Source organism: Triturus cristatus, chromosome 5_2, assembly GCF_964204655.1.
Source record: "Triturus cristatus chromosome 5_2, aTriCri1.1, whole genome shotgun sequence".
Classification (NCBI taxonomy): domain Eukaryota; kingdom Metazoa; phylum Chordata; class Amphibia; order Caudata; family Salamandridae; genus Triturus; species Triturus cristatus.
This window is the reverse complement of record NC_140588.1, coordinates 1,013,327,942-1,013,344,394: the sequence shown is the minus strand read 5'-3', so window position 1 is coordinate 1,013,344,394 and position 16,453 is coordinate 1,013,327,942. Positions and strand designations below refer to the sequence as shown.

Below are 16,453 nucleotides of genomic sequence, written 5' to 3'. Positions count from 1 at the left end.
ATCAAATGGTCGACGCAGGCGGGTGTCAGCCATAGATCTGTTTTATGAAACTAGCTCGAGTTTTAAAAAGATGTTCCTTAAGTAATCTAAAAGGTTGTGATGAAAGATCTTTGTAGGAAAAATATGAAAACTGCCACAGGAAGGTAAAGACAGTTCCCTTACTAAATATTTCTTGGACCAGAAGCATCAGTACTACGATTTCAATCGCAACTTGAGCGTGATTTCTCAGTGATAGATTAATATTTTTTGGGATGATTTTGTGCAAACTTTTTTTGGTGGCATCAAAATCAGACAGCGATGCTCAGCCACCTTGGAAGCCTTCCAAATAGACCCAGACAGTTCAAATACCTGGCCTCCTTGAGTCTCCAGAGATGGGAAATTATGTTTTTTAGGCACAGTTTCTTCAATGCCACATCACAGTGGTATCAGAATTAACATTTTAAGTGCATCTGGCAAGTTGTTTTGGGGAATCTAGACCAGATCTCCTAAATGAAGGACTTAATATTGAGACTGGATCTGTTAGTGTTCCTATTTCAACAGTCAGTAGAAATGATCAGACCTTGGAATCTGGTATGTCTTGTTGCATCATAATGTAATTCATTTCCTTTTCACAGATATTTCATCTCTTTAAAACTCTGATTTTTTTTTAACGTGTCATATTTTTTTCACATACTGTCTAAATACAGTCATCATTTCTCTGGTCACAATGTCCATTGTTTTCAGCAGGATTCATGTTCATTAATAATACTGTCTGCAAGTGTTTTTTGTCAACGCCAAGTTTCAGGTGTATCAATTTATTCTTGTGAGCCTTAATCAGGAATAACACTTATTAACTTGAATTTTACAACAGGAATAACTATGTAACAAGATTATATTAATCGTGTCTAAATTTCTACTTTAAATAGTCTAAATATTTGATTAAACCTTAGAATCTTAGATTAAAACTATGTATAATTCCACTTTAGGGGAATGGTAGCAGGTTGGGTTTTTGAAGTTTTACATTATGTCTGATAATTTCACAGTAAAGAGCTGGTGGCAGATTACATTCTTAGGGTGTTCCTTAATTTCTTTGGTAGTTCCACTTTAATGGGGTGTTATCAGGTTGGATTCTTTGTGTTTTATGGAACATTGTCATTATTTCTGGTAATTCTACTATAAGGGGTTATTGGCTGGCTCGGTGTTCACATTTTTTGCATAATTCAGATTTATGCAAGTGATGACAGGTTGAATGTTTCTAGGGGTTTCTCTAAGCTCTTGTAATTCCACTTTGATTATGTTGGTGTTAGGATGTCCATAATGAAGCAGTGCAAGATGGGGGCCCATCAGATGTTGCTCAGTGTTGTGGCCCTATGTTTTTTAGTTGTGTGTGTTTTTGTTTCAAACATCCCTCATGACATTGGTGATAATCTGTGTTGCCAGTGTTAAATGTCATTTTGGCCTTACTCCTGTGTAAAGTGCCACTGTGTTTTATCTAGACTTGCATGGTGGGGAGATTTTCCCTAGTAATGAAGTTTGGGTCTGTGTGAATCTAGATTGTGTGTTTTACCATGGTACAATAAATATCTAATGTGACATGGCATTTATTGTGATTGATGTTTTATTTTGTCTGTATGTGGAGTTGTGAATCAATGCACAGACTTTCCTGTTGTTTGTTCTTGTGGGAGGTGTGTTGTGTCCAATCCTCTGTGAGCCCGTGCTCTGCTCTGTCCTGTATTCTTGTTTGGTTTAGTCTTTTCTGGAGTGTGTGATGTAAGTTGGAATGTGAGAGTGAGGAGTCCACCGGAGGCAAGTGGGAGTCTGAGAGGAGCAAGGGCTGGGTTTGTGGTTGGATGCTACATTTGTACATATATTTGAAACCTAACTTAAGCTAATTTAATATATAATTTTAAGCAACTTCGCTCTACACTAGTAGTTGTGATGTGTAAATCGCATGTATTTAGCGGCCCTATGAATCTGTGTGGGGTGAAGCTCCAGTAGTTGTACGCCTTGGCAATACTTTGCTGTGTTCAGATAATATACTTATTTGCTGGCTACTTCAGCCGTATAGTCTTCTTCACACCTTCTTAAATGTATTTTTGCAGGCCACGAATACCCATTCAGCATCATAATGAACTGTCTACGCGACTTTGCAGACCAATGCCAAGGGACAAACAACTTTCTACAAGGTGAAGGGATTGAGTCCTTTCTGGTGGAACAGCTACCCAAGGACAGGCAATGCCAATTCATCCTGAAACCTAGACCCCAGGCTCCAATGCAAATGAGGAGAGGTAAGGAAGAGCAGACTGACACTTGGATACTCAAAGATAGAATCCCCTTATCACTTGTGTAGGATGACTTTTTTAATGCTCTTGTGCCTCTGTATACCATGCAAACTATATTTTAACAGTAACAAATGCTTGTATATTAACAAACAAGAACATATGTTCTCAAGGAAAGGGCAGCATTGTTTGATTTCCTGCATTTGAATTTGTAGCCAAGCATATGTAAAAGATCAGTAACATAGCGGCAGGTAGTAATCTTCCTTACTACCTGTTGGACAGTACCTGGCTTAAAACTCTGCCAGCAGAAAACCCTACCAGCTTTCTGGGTGTGTGGGAAGACCTTGCGTGCATGGCTTTTCCCTACAGCTAATGAGGGGGACAAGCAATGTAATGCCCTGTTGCACTATGGTGGCAGATCAGGAAGTGGAAAAGCCATGCAGAACAAGAAAATACTTTTAACAATCTTATAGTGAGGGTAAATGGACAGTTGGGGGTAGTTGGCGTAGTCTACGTTGCTTCCCTTTCCAAGACCTTTCCATTTGATGACTGGCCCATTTCATTGTCTGTGTCAGTGAGAAGGGACTTTTTATACAACCAAGTTAAACCCAGAAAAAACTTGCCAAGCATGAAACTCCATCAGTGAGTGGCAGTGCAAATTTTTTTATAATGAGGGACTGTGTTCCCAGCTCAACGGTGAGAGTTCTAACTTTCTAGGTACTGGGACTCAGATTAAGTGGTGCACCGCTATCAGGGTTTGTAACGTTAATTTCACTACACGTCTATATTTTAGTCTATCTTCTTTATCAGACTCGTATGGTTTTTTTCAGAATCCACCCAGAAGCACTCAAAAAGGAAGAAGTCCCTCATTGACTGGGCGCTTCGACGGAGTGGCAGCTCCCCTGGTGGCAGCCCCGCTTTCCAGTCTCCCACTACTCGACGGAAACTATTTGGGCTGTCTCTTTCCTCAGTCTGCCCCAATGGAAGCCTCCCCAAGCCCATCCTAGTAAGCACAGACAACCTCATGCTGTACTCTGTTTGATAATGTAGGGCCTTATTGAAGGCAAAGACTTGGTGTATTAAAAGCCATATGCTGTACTGCTGACGTTTCACATACACAAAATACTGGAGCAGCAGAGGTGCGAGAGACGATATGCAGGCGTATTAAGAGAGACCTTAATCTTGCTGATCCTTTGAGCTAGTGGTTACATTGTTGGCCTTGGAGCTCACCTCTAATCAAGACTTTAAAGCTCATCAAAATGGCGTGCTACTGATAGTAATCGCTTCCTCTGACTCACTTCCTGTTATACGGAAGCACTTAGAAACACACTGGTCCCCAGAACTGAGCCATGTAAAACACCTAGACATTCATATTCGTACTCTGGTAACACATGGGCAGAGCCTACGTTCACGCACAAAACTAGAGGATAATTCCCCCACCCCGCCCCCTGCCGTATGCACCTATTCCTCCTTTAAACCCATCTGGTAGATAACACAATCACCAGGGTATGGTTCTATATCCCCACTGCCAGGTTCCAAGGTGATAGTGATACCTTACTTAGACATCTGGTTGTCAAAGGTTACCAAAGGTTTGAGCTCTGCTTGTGGAGTGCAAACAAGCTTCAGTGCATGTCAAGGAGTGAGGGTGGTTATTTGCAAGTGCCTGGAAAGCGGGGCAAGGGCGGTCCTTGATTTCCAGCTACCCACTACTACACCTGGTATCAGTTGTGCCCCAGGTACAGGCAACAGCTGTAGAAGATGGGACAGCGGTGCAGAAGAAGCAGGTGTTCTTCCACTGAACATTTCAGTGGGTTCTGCCACTCCCTACTATAACAGATGCTACCCCAAAATTCTGTATGAGACCCAGGCATTTAGGATTCTCATGTATGCATCTGCCCCCTTTTCACCTCTCCCACTGGAAATACTTTCACATCCATGATGACACAGCATAAATGTGTGAAGTTCCCCCTGCCTTCTAATGACCATTCAAGGTGCCTAGCCAGTGGAAGGTGGCACTGTTCACTGGCATTGGCTGATTTATAACCCCCTCCCCCCCCCCCCACTTTAAAAAGACAATTATCTACCCTTAGGTTTTCTTTTACATTTGAAATACATGATAAGAATTTCGGGGATCCAGAGTTAAAACCAGACATAGCCCATAGATACTTTACCAGTCATTAATTTCTAAAACGTATTTCCAATATGCAGTACTCATGCAGGTGCCATATTAAGACCCCAGTTACACATACTGCAGAGTGAGTTTGCAATGACAGTTTGAGCGCTTGCAGGTTGAAACAAACACTTAGCAGGATCGAGGTGAGATTATCCAAGGTGGGAATGTTAGAGGAACAACAGTCTTCATTAATTCTTTTTCCAGAATTGTGCAGGTAAGAGAACTGGTTTGGAGTGCCTTCCTTTTTCAAGTGCCTCTCTATGCAGTTGAAGACATAGAAAATTAGTTTTTAAAGAGGAAAGGTTGTGATCTATGAAATGAGGTATCAACCAATTCCAGAATTAAATTATACCTCAGTAGACCCAATTTCACAACACGACAGTGTAGTTGAATAATCGCACAGGCCAATTTATGACTTTACCAGAATAACCATAACCGACTCAACCAATAAGAAACACATCACCGTAGATTGGACACAATCATCCTATAGCAGAATCTTATTAAAGATGATTCAGAATTAATAAAAAATGTGAATAACTACTAATGGTTTTATACCCAATAAAGTGGTGCCACACACATAAAAACATTGTATGCACTATTTGACTAACTCATCAAATTCCACCATGTGTTTTCTGGAATCATCATCCTAATGCTCAATGTAATTCACATGTAATGAGTAGAATCAGAGTGAGCTCTGTTTCTGCTGGAAATACTTTACCTGCCTTCCTCAGAATATGTATTATTTTGTATTGTTTTCAGGGATATCAATACAACCATATGCTGTTAGGTTTTTAGCGTTTTGTTGGTGAAAACAAATGGAAAAATCCTCAAACATTAGGATAACCTTGATGGCTGTTCATTAGAGTGAACAGAACCAGATATGTTCAAGGCCATGTTTACATTTATAGACTGAGCGGTACTGCATAAGAAGTGAAGGGTGCGCAAAAACATTAAATCCTATTCCAAATAATGGGTGAATTACAAATTATTTCTATCAAGCAAATCAAGGAGAGCACTGCGTAATTGACTCAGACATCAGAAATAAACATTGTCATGGCTCAGCCATCAGCATCTGCAGCACTGGTTTGAGTACTTGTGGATAGAGATGTCCATTTCAGGCCAGTTCCTGAGGGCAAATGCCTAGAAAACAAAAATGATGTTTGCAGTTATGAACACTTATTAATGATTATCAGTCATGAGTTGTTACATTTTTGAAGAAAAGCCAACAGGGAAAAATAGTTTGGATTAGGCTCCTTCCCTGAGAGCTGAGACATTTCTACAAGAATATTCAATCACTTTCTATTGCAACTATCTAGGCCAGTGCCCTTTTTGGGAATATATAATGCTCTTCAGTTTGCAATAATATGAATTTAGCCCCTTCCCCAAGCACAAGGTCAACAGTGCTTTAGGTCATTACTTTGCCAGAGAAAATAAGTTACCGAAATCACCAGTCTCCTTTTTACTTTGTCACCTTACATCAATTGAAACCACCCCCCATGATCCCTCTTTAGGACTGGTGCTAGGCTCCCTGCATCTACCCTTACAAAAACCTGAACTCAACCCCCCAGGTAGCCAGTCAGGAAGGGGAGAGAGAAATTGAGAGCTGTACCATACAATCTCCCTAACTAAATACAACATACATATGGGTATCCTACCTCCTTTGTATTTCCTCGGAGACTAACAACACAAGTTCAGTTGTTTAAATGAGAGACCCTCACCCACTCTAATAGTGGTATGCTTCATCATTGGGTCGCATCCTGAATAATCAAGATGTTCCAGTGAGCACTTTTAAGATTGTCGGCTACCGTGCACTAGGATAAAAATACATGAAAACACCACAGTATCTCTATTAGTGGTAGGTGTTTTCGGGTGATAAAGGGGCATTATGGTTCCCTGCACCACCATCATTCACTCAATTCCTGCAAAGCAGTTCCCATTTGTTTCACCCGGAAGGTTTAGGTACTCGTTTCTTTTCCCAGATCCTGCCCTCTTGCGTACAGGCCCAAAAACACACACACACCTGCCATGCATGTACACACACACACACACACACACACACACACACTCACTCACTCACTCACTCACTCACTCACTCAACACCAGTGCTTAATTTCTAAAACAAATAAGTGCCAGGAGGCCACCGAAGCTTGCCCCAGCCAGTGCTGCCAATGACAGTACCAACACAACTACTAACCATCACACTCTTACAAGTATGACAATTCAGACTATTCCAGGCCCTCAAAGCTATAAGAATGGTTTTGGCGGTAGGTATTAGTCATTCTTTTAAGAAAATAAAATGTTTAGGATTTTTCAAGCTGCAAACCATGAACATAAAGGGCAATAACACGCACCCTAAAACAAAAGGAGATGGTAACATACAGGCAGCTCCCCTCCAGGGCCTGTTCAAGGCCTCAGCAGCACGGTTCAGTAGGATTATTATTAGGCAATTTATTGAGCGCACAAATACCCTTGGGTGTCTCGGCGCTAAGGACAGCTGAGTTGAGAAGAGATGGGGGAAGGAAAGTTTATTGATTGAATAACCAAGTTTTTAATTGTTTACAGAGGGATAACAATGTGGGAATGGTTTTGATATGTAGAGGGAGTGTGTTTCAGAGTTTGGCGGTGGCGACAGTGAATCTTCTGTCACCCCAGGTGGCCTTTTTGGTTCTAGGCACAGTCAGCAAATGATCAGCTGAGGAGCGTAGTGTTCTTGTTGGTCTATAGGAGCATACATTTTTTTGGAGAAATTCAGGTCCTATGTTGTGCATTGCTTTGTAGGCAATGCATAGGGCCTTGAATTTTTTTCTGCTTTTGATGGGCAGCCAGTGTAGCTGCCGGAGTACCTTGGAGATAGGTTTGAACTTAGGGGTACCTGAGAGAATTCTAGCTGCTACGGTTTGCACCATCTGCAATTTATGTAGGACTCTTTCCTGGGCGTTGATAAATAGGCCATTACAGTAGTCCATTTTAGACATAACGAGTGTACTAATGAGTTTTGCCTGCATTAGGAGGAAGGTAGGGCAGAAGTTTTTTAGCATCCTGATAGTAAAAAAGGATGATGAGACGACCGAATTGACGTGATGAATAAAAGAAAGTTTGTCATCAAACATGACTTCCAGGTTTCTGACCTTAGTGACGGGGTGGAGGAGGGCCCAACTCTCTCGGCCACCAGGAAGGAGACTAGCTGGGGGAGAGGTTTCCGAAGATCATCACCTCAGTTTTTTCAGAGTTCAGCTTTAGACAATTGTTTGCCATCCAGGTACTGATGGCAAACATTCCCTCTCTGAAGTTATCCAAAACTACCTTGCCGTTGTCATGGATCTCCAACACAATCTGAGTGTCGTCGGCATAGGACGTAAGCCGCAGATTGTGTGACTTGATAATCCTAGCAAGGTCCGACACGTATAAATTAAACAGGTCCTTAAGGGTCCCGCATGGTAGTGAAAAAGAAGGGGAGTTGAAGTTGCCGAACTTTACACGTTGGGTGCGGTTAGACAAGAAGGATGTCAAAAGGGCCTTTGCTTTGTCTTTGATACCTATGGCTGAGACACGGTCGATTAAGTTTGAGTGGTCGACCATGTCAAATGCTGCTGAAAGATCCACCAGGACCGCGGCACCTCCCTGATCAAGAATCATCCTGATTTAGCCGGATGTCTTGATGAGTGCAGATTCTGTGCCGTGGCCTTTCCTAAAACCAAATTGGGTGTCGTCTAAGAAGTTGTTGTTCTCAATATAGCTGGCTAGCTGGATATTCATCACTTTTTTGATGATCTTTGCAGCAAGGGGGAGGCCTGCAATTGGTCTGTAATTCTTGGTCTCTGTAGGGTTGAGGTTGTGTTTTTTGAGTAGAGGTTTGATAATGGTTTCTTTCCAAATGGAAGGGTATATTCCTGTTGAGAACATTGAGTTACAGATGTTGACCAGTTTGGGACCTATGATCTCTGGTATTAGTTTTATTATGGTAGGGGGGCATGGATCATTGGGGAAAACAGATTTGGAGGTGGATATAAGGTCAGTGATGTATTCTGTAGTGACCTGACTAAATTCTGAGAACGATGGTGTGTAATGCTGGGAGGTCAGTGGAGTATGAATCTACGTTAGTTGTAATAATTTGGTTATTTGTCGAGGAAAGGGCTGAAAAATTGGAGTAAATGTGAGTGACATTTGCCTGAAAGAATGTGGCGAGGGAATCACAGAAGATTTGTGTAGGGGTTATAGGAGAACTGGTCTCTGGTCCTGAGAGCTTAGTAACGACTTTGAATAGTTGTTTCACAGAATCTTGAGCTGTTTCAATTTGATTGAAATAGTATTTACTTTTTTCTGTGATTAGAAGATGTTTGTATTTGGACACGGCTTCCTTATAACGTGTTTTCATGGTGCTGTCATAATTTCGGCGCCAACGACGTTCTGAGTTTCTAATTTCTGTTTTTCTAATCTTAGTGCCTCCGAGAACCAAGGGCCGATGGACTCTTTCTGTTTTTAGAGGCATTTTTTAGCGGTACCAAAGTGTCAAAGGAGGTGTGGAGCCATTGTGTGTAGTGCATGGCTGCCTGTTCAGGGTTGTCCGGTAAGTTTTGATGGGTGGACAGCAAGTGCGATTTTAGGTCTTCAGGGGAGATGCTGCCCCAGGCTTTGAACTGCGTGGGGTGAAGGGGATTGACGTGGTTGTGGGTATTAAGTTCGGTGTCAATGTTGAAGAGGACCGCGTAGTGGTCGGTCCAAATTAAGAGGAGAACATTTGTTCGAGAAATTTGATTATTGTTTGTGAATAACCCATTAAGTGTGTGTCCGGCTAAATGAGTGGGCTTGGTTACTAATTGGGAGAGTTCTATGGAGTCGAATTCTTATAGTAGGGCTGAAGTGTCGTAATCGTTGTGAGCCTCAAGGTGGAAATTGAAGTCGCCTAAAATGGTAAAGTTGGCTTCTCCTGCTGATGGTTCTGCTAGGAGATCTAGTGATGAAAGAAATTCTGCTCGTGTTCCCGGAGGGCGATACAGTAAGATACCTTTAAAAGTGTATGAATTGGTAAGTGAGATAGTAAAAATAAAGGCTTAGCAGTTTTTGGTAGAGATTATTTCTGTTCTAACTGTATAGTTGTTTCGGTGAATAAGTGCTAGGCCACCACCTTTTTTGCTGGTTCTATCTAATCTCTTAACACAAATCTTCTGGGGTTACTGTGGCAAAGTCAGGTCTGGAGGAGGGATCACCCCAGGTCTCTGTTAGAAATAGGAGATCAAGTTAATTATTTTCAAAGAAAGAGAGTATTTCATACTTATGTTTGGGAAGGGAACGCGCATTAATGAGGGCTGCGTAGATAGTTCTGTGTTTGGTGGTTGGAAGGTGGGTATTGGAGAAAACTGGATTTTTACTGGGGGTGGATATAACAAGGCATTTCGGACATGTGACAAAAACATGGGGGGTAGGTAAGGTATCTGATGTGAAACAGGGACAGGTTTTTGAGTCCCTGAGGGTGATTGCTATGTTTTTTAGTTGATTACTAGTGTAAGTTCGTAAGCTAGATTGCAGAGATGGTTTAAGCGGGCAAGGGGGTAAGGCCCTGGGCCTGGTCCAGGCGCGGACGGGGGCAGGCTGGCTTGCCTTTGGTGCGCCTTCGGCGCGCCTGCTGTGCGCGTCCGCTGTGTGAAGCGAGAGGCATCTGAATTTAAAGAAGGAGACAAACAGCTGCTGATTGGTGGGCTAGCCGTAAGTAACGGTCCCTTTCTGTAGCACGCAAAGATCCCTCCACTGAAACCGAATGATAGGTGGTGGACCGGGGATAATGTGCTGAATTAGGGCCGTGAGTGCAATTTATACAGAGTGCAGTTTTAAAAAACACATATACAATTGGAAACAAGTGATTTCTTAAAAAAGAGTAACGTGGTAGGAGCCCTTATCCAGGCGCTCCTATCACAAGCAGTTTCAGGCTCTCTCACCTCAAGCGCGTCCGCTGCGCGAAGCGAGAGGCATCTGAATTTAAAGAAGGTGACGAACGGCTGCTGATCAGCTGATTGGTGGGCTAGGATAAATGACATTAACTTCACAGTCGGACAATACATGCATAAAAGTCTTCTGGTAACTTACTCAGTGGTAGTAGTCATTCTTAATGTAAATTGAAGTAATAAACAACTGATGTTGTGCTCATCTCTAAATTAGACAAAACAGTGTTACCATGTCGCAGGCTGTCATTAGTGCAGGTGTTGACATTTCAATGTGGTGCCGAGCACTGGAAACCAGCGGCTTAGATTCTGAGAGACACGGTACAGACCAGCTTGTTTCCTGTTTGTTGTTGAGGTAACAGCTCAATGATGGCTTGATAAGAGTTTTTATGCAAAGAGAATGGTGAATATCATGCACCTGCGCGCCTTGAGTGGTACTTTACCTGAGAATATTTTTCGGCAGCCTACGCAGCAACCCCACACACATACCTACTCCCTGCTGACGAGAGGCAACTACCTCGAAACACGTGTCCAGGGATGGCTAACGCGACACTCATTTTCATTTTAAACTTTTGGCATAGGCGTACCCGCCGACGCTACTTCATGAACCACAATGCTTTGGGGTAACACGCTGGTAGGACGAGCAGAGTGCGGCCAATCGGATTTTTATCATGTTGTGTGTGAATGAACACTTTCTCCCCTGTTTACCTCTCTAACATTGCCCGCTAGGATATGCTCATGCTGCTGTATCATGAAGGACCTTCCACCAAGGGCATCTTTAGGCGCTCCGCCAATGCAAAGACCTGCAAGGAGCTGAAGGAGAAGCTCAATTCAGGGGATGATGTGCACATGGACGGGGAATCCGTGTTTGTGGCTGCCGCTGTTATCACAGTAAGTTACTCCAGAGCGATATTGTTTTAATGAACAAGCTGTGCTGGTGACAGCCATCAGTACAGACAACAAATTCATAAAAAAAGGGGAGTGATTTACAAAAATGATGCTAAACAAAATTACACTGATGGTATAATAAATCACTAAGTATAGTAGACAGGTAAACATTTAGAAATGACATACAGATACTAAATGATAGTGGGTCAAATTATTTAAAAAGATGCAAAAACGGTATAGCTTACATATGATGCTTTTCACCAGTGGCCGCTCGTCTATAGTGATTTGGGGATGTTGACCCCCTGACCTCCCCACTGCATCACAACAGTTCAGTAGGGCGACCTGAGGCTTTTAACTAAACTGTGCATGTCAGATTGTCCGGTGTTTTCACTGTGGCCAGCCTGACATGCGCAGTTCAGGCTTTTGCAATCAACAGCTGAACGGCAACTGAGAAGCAGAGGCACTGCCCCGTAGGTGGCCGATGAAGCACTGTGTCTTGCTTCAGCCTATCCTAACACTGCTCTTATGCAGTTTAGATTTGTAAGCAGCAAAACAGCATTACTTGTATTGGCTTGATGCTAGTGTCCAGCAAACCGCGTGAGGCAGGAGGAACTTCAGGTGTGTTTGCAACCGAACGTGTGCTGCAGAAGATCATCATGCAAGGTATGTTTATTTTTAAAGGGTATAATGGAATTTTTTATGTGCCCCACAACTTTTAAAACGTAGCAGCCACCATTGCCTTTCACACTCTGTTAGAGAGCTGATTTACTGTCCATGTCAGATTAGTGCCTGGGTCTTACTGGAAGCTGGCTGTCATGAGAGGAAAACTGTGTGCACTCCATGATTTCTTTTGTAGGGGATTTCCATGTATAGTCATAAGCGATGAATAGTCCCGCCCAGGTGCGGGGACCCTGGAACACTTTATCCAATATATGTTCTTAAGTGATGAAGTTTGCCTTTCATCTGGAAGGCCTTGAAAGAGTACTTAAAGTCATAATGCAGCCTAGAGGTAGGTTCCTCGCAGGACAGAACCACTACCAATGCACGGTTCTCCCATTCGGCTCCAAGTCAGCATCCAGGACATTCTCCAAATGCATGGCAGTGGTGCAGCACACCTTTGGAAACAACAAATCTTTGTATATCTCTATCTGGACAATTGGCTGATCAAAGCATCCACATTTATAGAAGCCCAAGAGTATTTCCTACGAACTTGCCAACTACTTCATTGCTTGGGTCTACACGTCAATGTCCAAGTCCACGTCATCTCCAGTTCAGACTCCACATTACTTAGGAGCTACCATCGATACGATGCAGGAAAAGGTGTTTCCTTCGGAGGAATGACAGTTATCCAGTATTGGGGTATCTTTCATAGATTCACATGCCTGAATCATTCCCCGTCACCGAGGCGGGAGTCCCGGTAGATAAAAAAGTAGTGCCAAAAATAATTAGTAGTAGTAGTAGTAGGCCCAAAGAAAAAAGGCCCTAAGGCCTATATCTTAGAAGCCTATCTACCTCGTTATGTAAAATAACCCAAGAATTGGTAACAACCAATCAGACATCAGCACCCTTCTAGAACCCTCTCAGCAGAGCCAGCTCTCCTCAGATTTTCACCGCACGTCGTGTGGAAGGGAGTCTCCCTGAGTGCCTACTCAGTTTCTTCTTTTTCTTTAGTAATGTCTGACAAGAAAGCTTTGTTTAAACCCTGCAGGACCTGTGATAAGAAGAGGGTCCATGTAGACGACCAGCATGAGGAGTGTATTTACTGTCTGCATCCTAAGCATGTTGCTAAGGATTGTAGAATTTGCCGGACTTTCCCTCCCAAGACCTTAAGGGACAGAGAGGCAAGAGTATTATTATGGTTGAAATCTTCCTCGGCTGAGGAGGATGACAGGGCCTCGACATCTAGCAAAAGGGCTAGATCTATTGATAGTTCTTCCAGTGAAGGGAGAAAACATCATAAGGCCTCTCATGTAACTTCTGACCATTCGCAGAAGTCACAAGACTCTGAGAGATCCAAGAGGTCTTCAGCTTCTAAAACCGTGAGTAAATCTCAGGTTAAGACTTTGTCAGTGGGATCGTCATATACTATCTCTGTGACTTCTGCTGCTCCTCTGTCGACGGCTACAGTCTCCACTACTTCTATATCTTCACCTATCATGTCTCCTAAAACATCTAAGACTCAGTCGACAACTGCGTCGACGTCGAGCATAAAGGAAGTTCTGTCAATGACGACATCGTCGATGAGGACATCGTCGACGAAGACCCCGTCGACGATCCCGTCGACGACGACGAAGACCCCGTCGACGACGACGATGACCCCGTCGACGACGACGAAGACCCCGTCGATGACGATTCCGTCGACGATGACGATTCCGTCGACGATGACGATTCCGTCGACGATGACGATTCCGTCGACGATGACGATCCCGTCGACGATGACGATCCCGTCGACGATGACGATCCCGTCGACGCCTCAGAAGGCAGCAATTCCGTCGACGACGGGAAGCCCGTCGACGAGAAGTTTCCTTAAAGCGATTCCACCAACTACTCATGTTACGCCTAGTGCGTACACGCATATTCAGTTAAAAACTTTTCACAAACAGAATTACAGTAATATTTCTCCTTTGCTGCCTTCGCATATCTTAGACTCTTATGCAGAAGAGGATGATTTTGAAGAGGAGGATGATGAGGGTCCTTTCGGAATAGCTCGGCACCCCTCGGATTTACATATAAAGTGTCAAGAGGTGGATGAGGAAGAAGACTATCATGAGCATGCTTACCAGGAAGGCCTTGCTACACCAGTTTACAGGCATCCCTCAAGGGATTGGGATCGTAGAGAAACGAGTCATCTCCCGCCTACACTGATTTAAGATCTTCAGGCCATGCTGGCGGATTACCGCCAACGCTTTCCTCCACAACAACCTCTTCCTAATTTACAACCGACTGAAGAGTCACATACGGACATCCCAAATTCGCCGCTTCACCCTGCTGGTTCGGGGACACAATCACACCATGATACCATTTCCTCTGATGAGGAAGATATCGAAGAAGGTGAGGTGCCGGATAAGGACACCACTCTGGATCCTTGGGATGACTACATTATTCCCATGCCTTTTCCACCCATTCCTCAGCCATCGGATTCTCCTCCAGAGGATATAGGCGGCTTTCACAATTTAATGCAACGTGCCGCAGTCAGGTTTCAACTACCAGTCACTGTGGAGCATACGGATTGTTTCCTCCATGATTTTAAAGAGGAGCAAAGGAAAATTACCAGAGCAATTCCCATCATCGATTTTATATGGAATGAGGGGTTAAAAATTATGAAGACACCTGCTTCCGTACCTGCGGTCCTCCCTCGTATTGACAAGAAATATCGTGCTCCTCCAGAAACGCCTTCTTGTCTAATTGGTCATCCCGACCAGATTCTGTTATATCGCAGGCTGCTCAACAAAAGTCCAAAAATCCAGCTATGCCGATATCAACGCCGCCGGATAGGGAAGGACGAAGATTGGATCTTATCGGTAAGAAGTTCTCTACTATGGCGGCAACTTCTATCAAAGCTGCAAACTCTTTGGCCATACTTGGTCGCTATGACCGCCAGATGTGGTCAGAATTCTCGGAATTTATAGACTTCATTCCTGAAGATCGTCAACAAGAGGCAAGGAAGATACTTCTAGAGGGAAAACGAGCCGCATCGGAGATCATAGACTGTGCTCTGGATATTGCTAATACCAACTTTAGACAACTTGCAGGGGCTGCAGTTCTTAGGCGTCAAGGATGGCTTAAGGCAACATCTTTTAGGCCAGAGGTTCAAGCCAAAATCATTGATATGGCCTATGATGGAGAATCCTTATTTGGGAAACATATAGACGAGGCCCTCCTAGCGATCAAGACCGATACGGTAACAGCTAAGTCACTAGCTGCTCTCCAATACAAACAGGGATCTTTCCGTGGTGCAAGAGGACGAGGTTTTGTATCAAGGGGAAATTATCAAAGTCAGCAAAACAGACAATATCAATCTCAATATAGACAGCCTTATGGACGATCATCATACAGGCAATCTTCCTCGAATAGTTTCTCTCGTCAGGGAGGAAGAAGGCGATCGAACAATCAAGGTCGCGACGCCAACAAGAAGCAATGATTTACACTGGACCCCAGTCATCCCTCCTTCCCTTCCAGTGGGAGCAAAGATATCAACTCTTGCACACAATTGGGAAGAGATCACCTCGGATCGTTGGGTCATCAACCTAGTCAGAAACGGTCACACCCTGGAGTTCTTAAAACAACCTCCTACTGCCCCGCCCAGGGGTCCCCCTCCCTCTCGTCTTCACTTATTGTTCAAAGAAGCTTTAATAATGCTCCGCAAGAACGCAATAGAGAAGGTTCCTTCGTCCCAGAAGGGAACCGGGTTCTAATCTCGATTTTTCCTCATAAAGAAAAAGTCAGGGGAGTGGCGCCCGATTCTGGATCTCCGAAAGCTCAACAAATTTCTTTTCTTTTTTTTTTTTTTTATTGGGAGTTTGTACCGGTAAATACATATTCCTAAATGGATACATAAATACATAAAATAGAAGCATAGCATTATACCGTCATGCGAAACAGAAACAGAAAGAATGATAAACAGTGATAAACAATACGAGATCAATTGACATGTTAAATATCTACACAGCCAGTAAGTCATTCATTTGTAGTTAATTTTGCTGTCCTCCATGTAGCCACTGGGGCCCAAAGTCGCTTGCCCACATCCCTTAGCTTTGCTCCCTTTAAATCATATAATGCTTCCTCAATATTATGTATGCCCAACATTCTGCACAACCACATTTGAAAAGTTGGGGCTTCTGTATCCTTCCAGGCTGCGCTAATTAGAATCCTAAGGACTGCTACAGAGATGAAAACTAAAGCTTCAGCCTCGATACTTATATTTAGTTTCACGTCGCAGCCAATTATTATCAGGGTCGAGGATAGGTTAATTTTGACATCAAGTAGCCCCTCTAAAAACCGTATTATTTCAGTTTTGATAGATTTTAATTTTTCACAGCCATAGAACATGTGTATAAGATCTGCTGTACCATTTCCACATCTGGGGCAATTGCTATCTGTCGCTTTCCCCCACGAAAATAATTTTTCGGGCGTATAGTATAAATTAAATAAGGTTTTGTAATGTTGGGCTCTGAGATTCGAGGAGCGCAAAAACCTCT

General features: G+C 43.3%; 1 protein-coding gene across 1 annotated transcript in view; it reads left to right on the top strand.

Annotated features, from left to right (window-relative positions):
- The window catches only part of LOC146829594 (rho GTPase-activating protein 20-like), a 462,099-nt gene that overhangs the window by 347,437 nt on the left and 98,209 nt on the right, over window positions 1–16,453 (top strand). Inside the window, exons 9-11 of the mRNA XM_085608292.1 lie at window positions 2,082–2,267; window positions 3,089–3,264; window positions 11,097–11,258. Of these exons, the coding sequence (XP_085464418.1) occupies window positions 2,082–2,267; window positions 3,089–3,264; window positions 11,097–11,258 (524 nt within the window). The remainder of the gene's footprint in view (window positions 1–2,081; window positions 2,268–3,088; window positions 3,265–11,096; window positions 11,259–16,453) is intronic.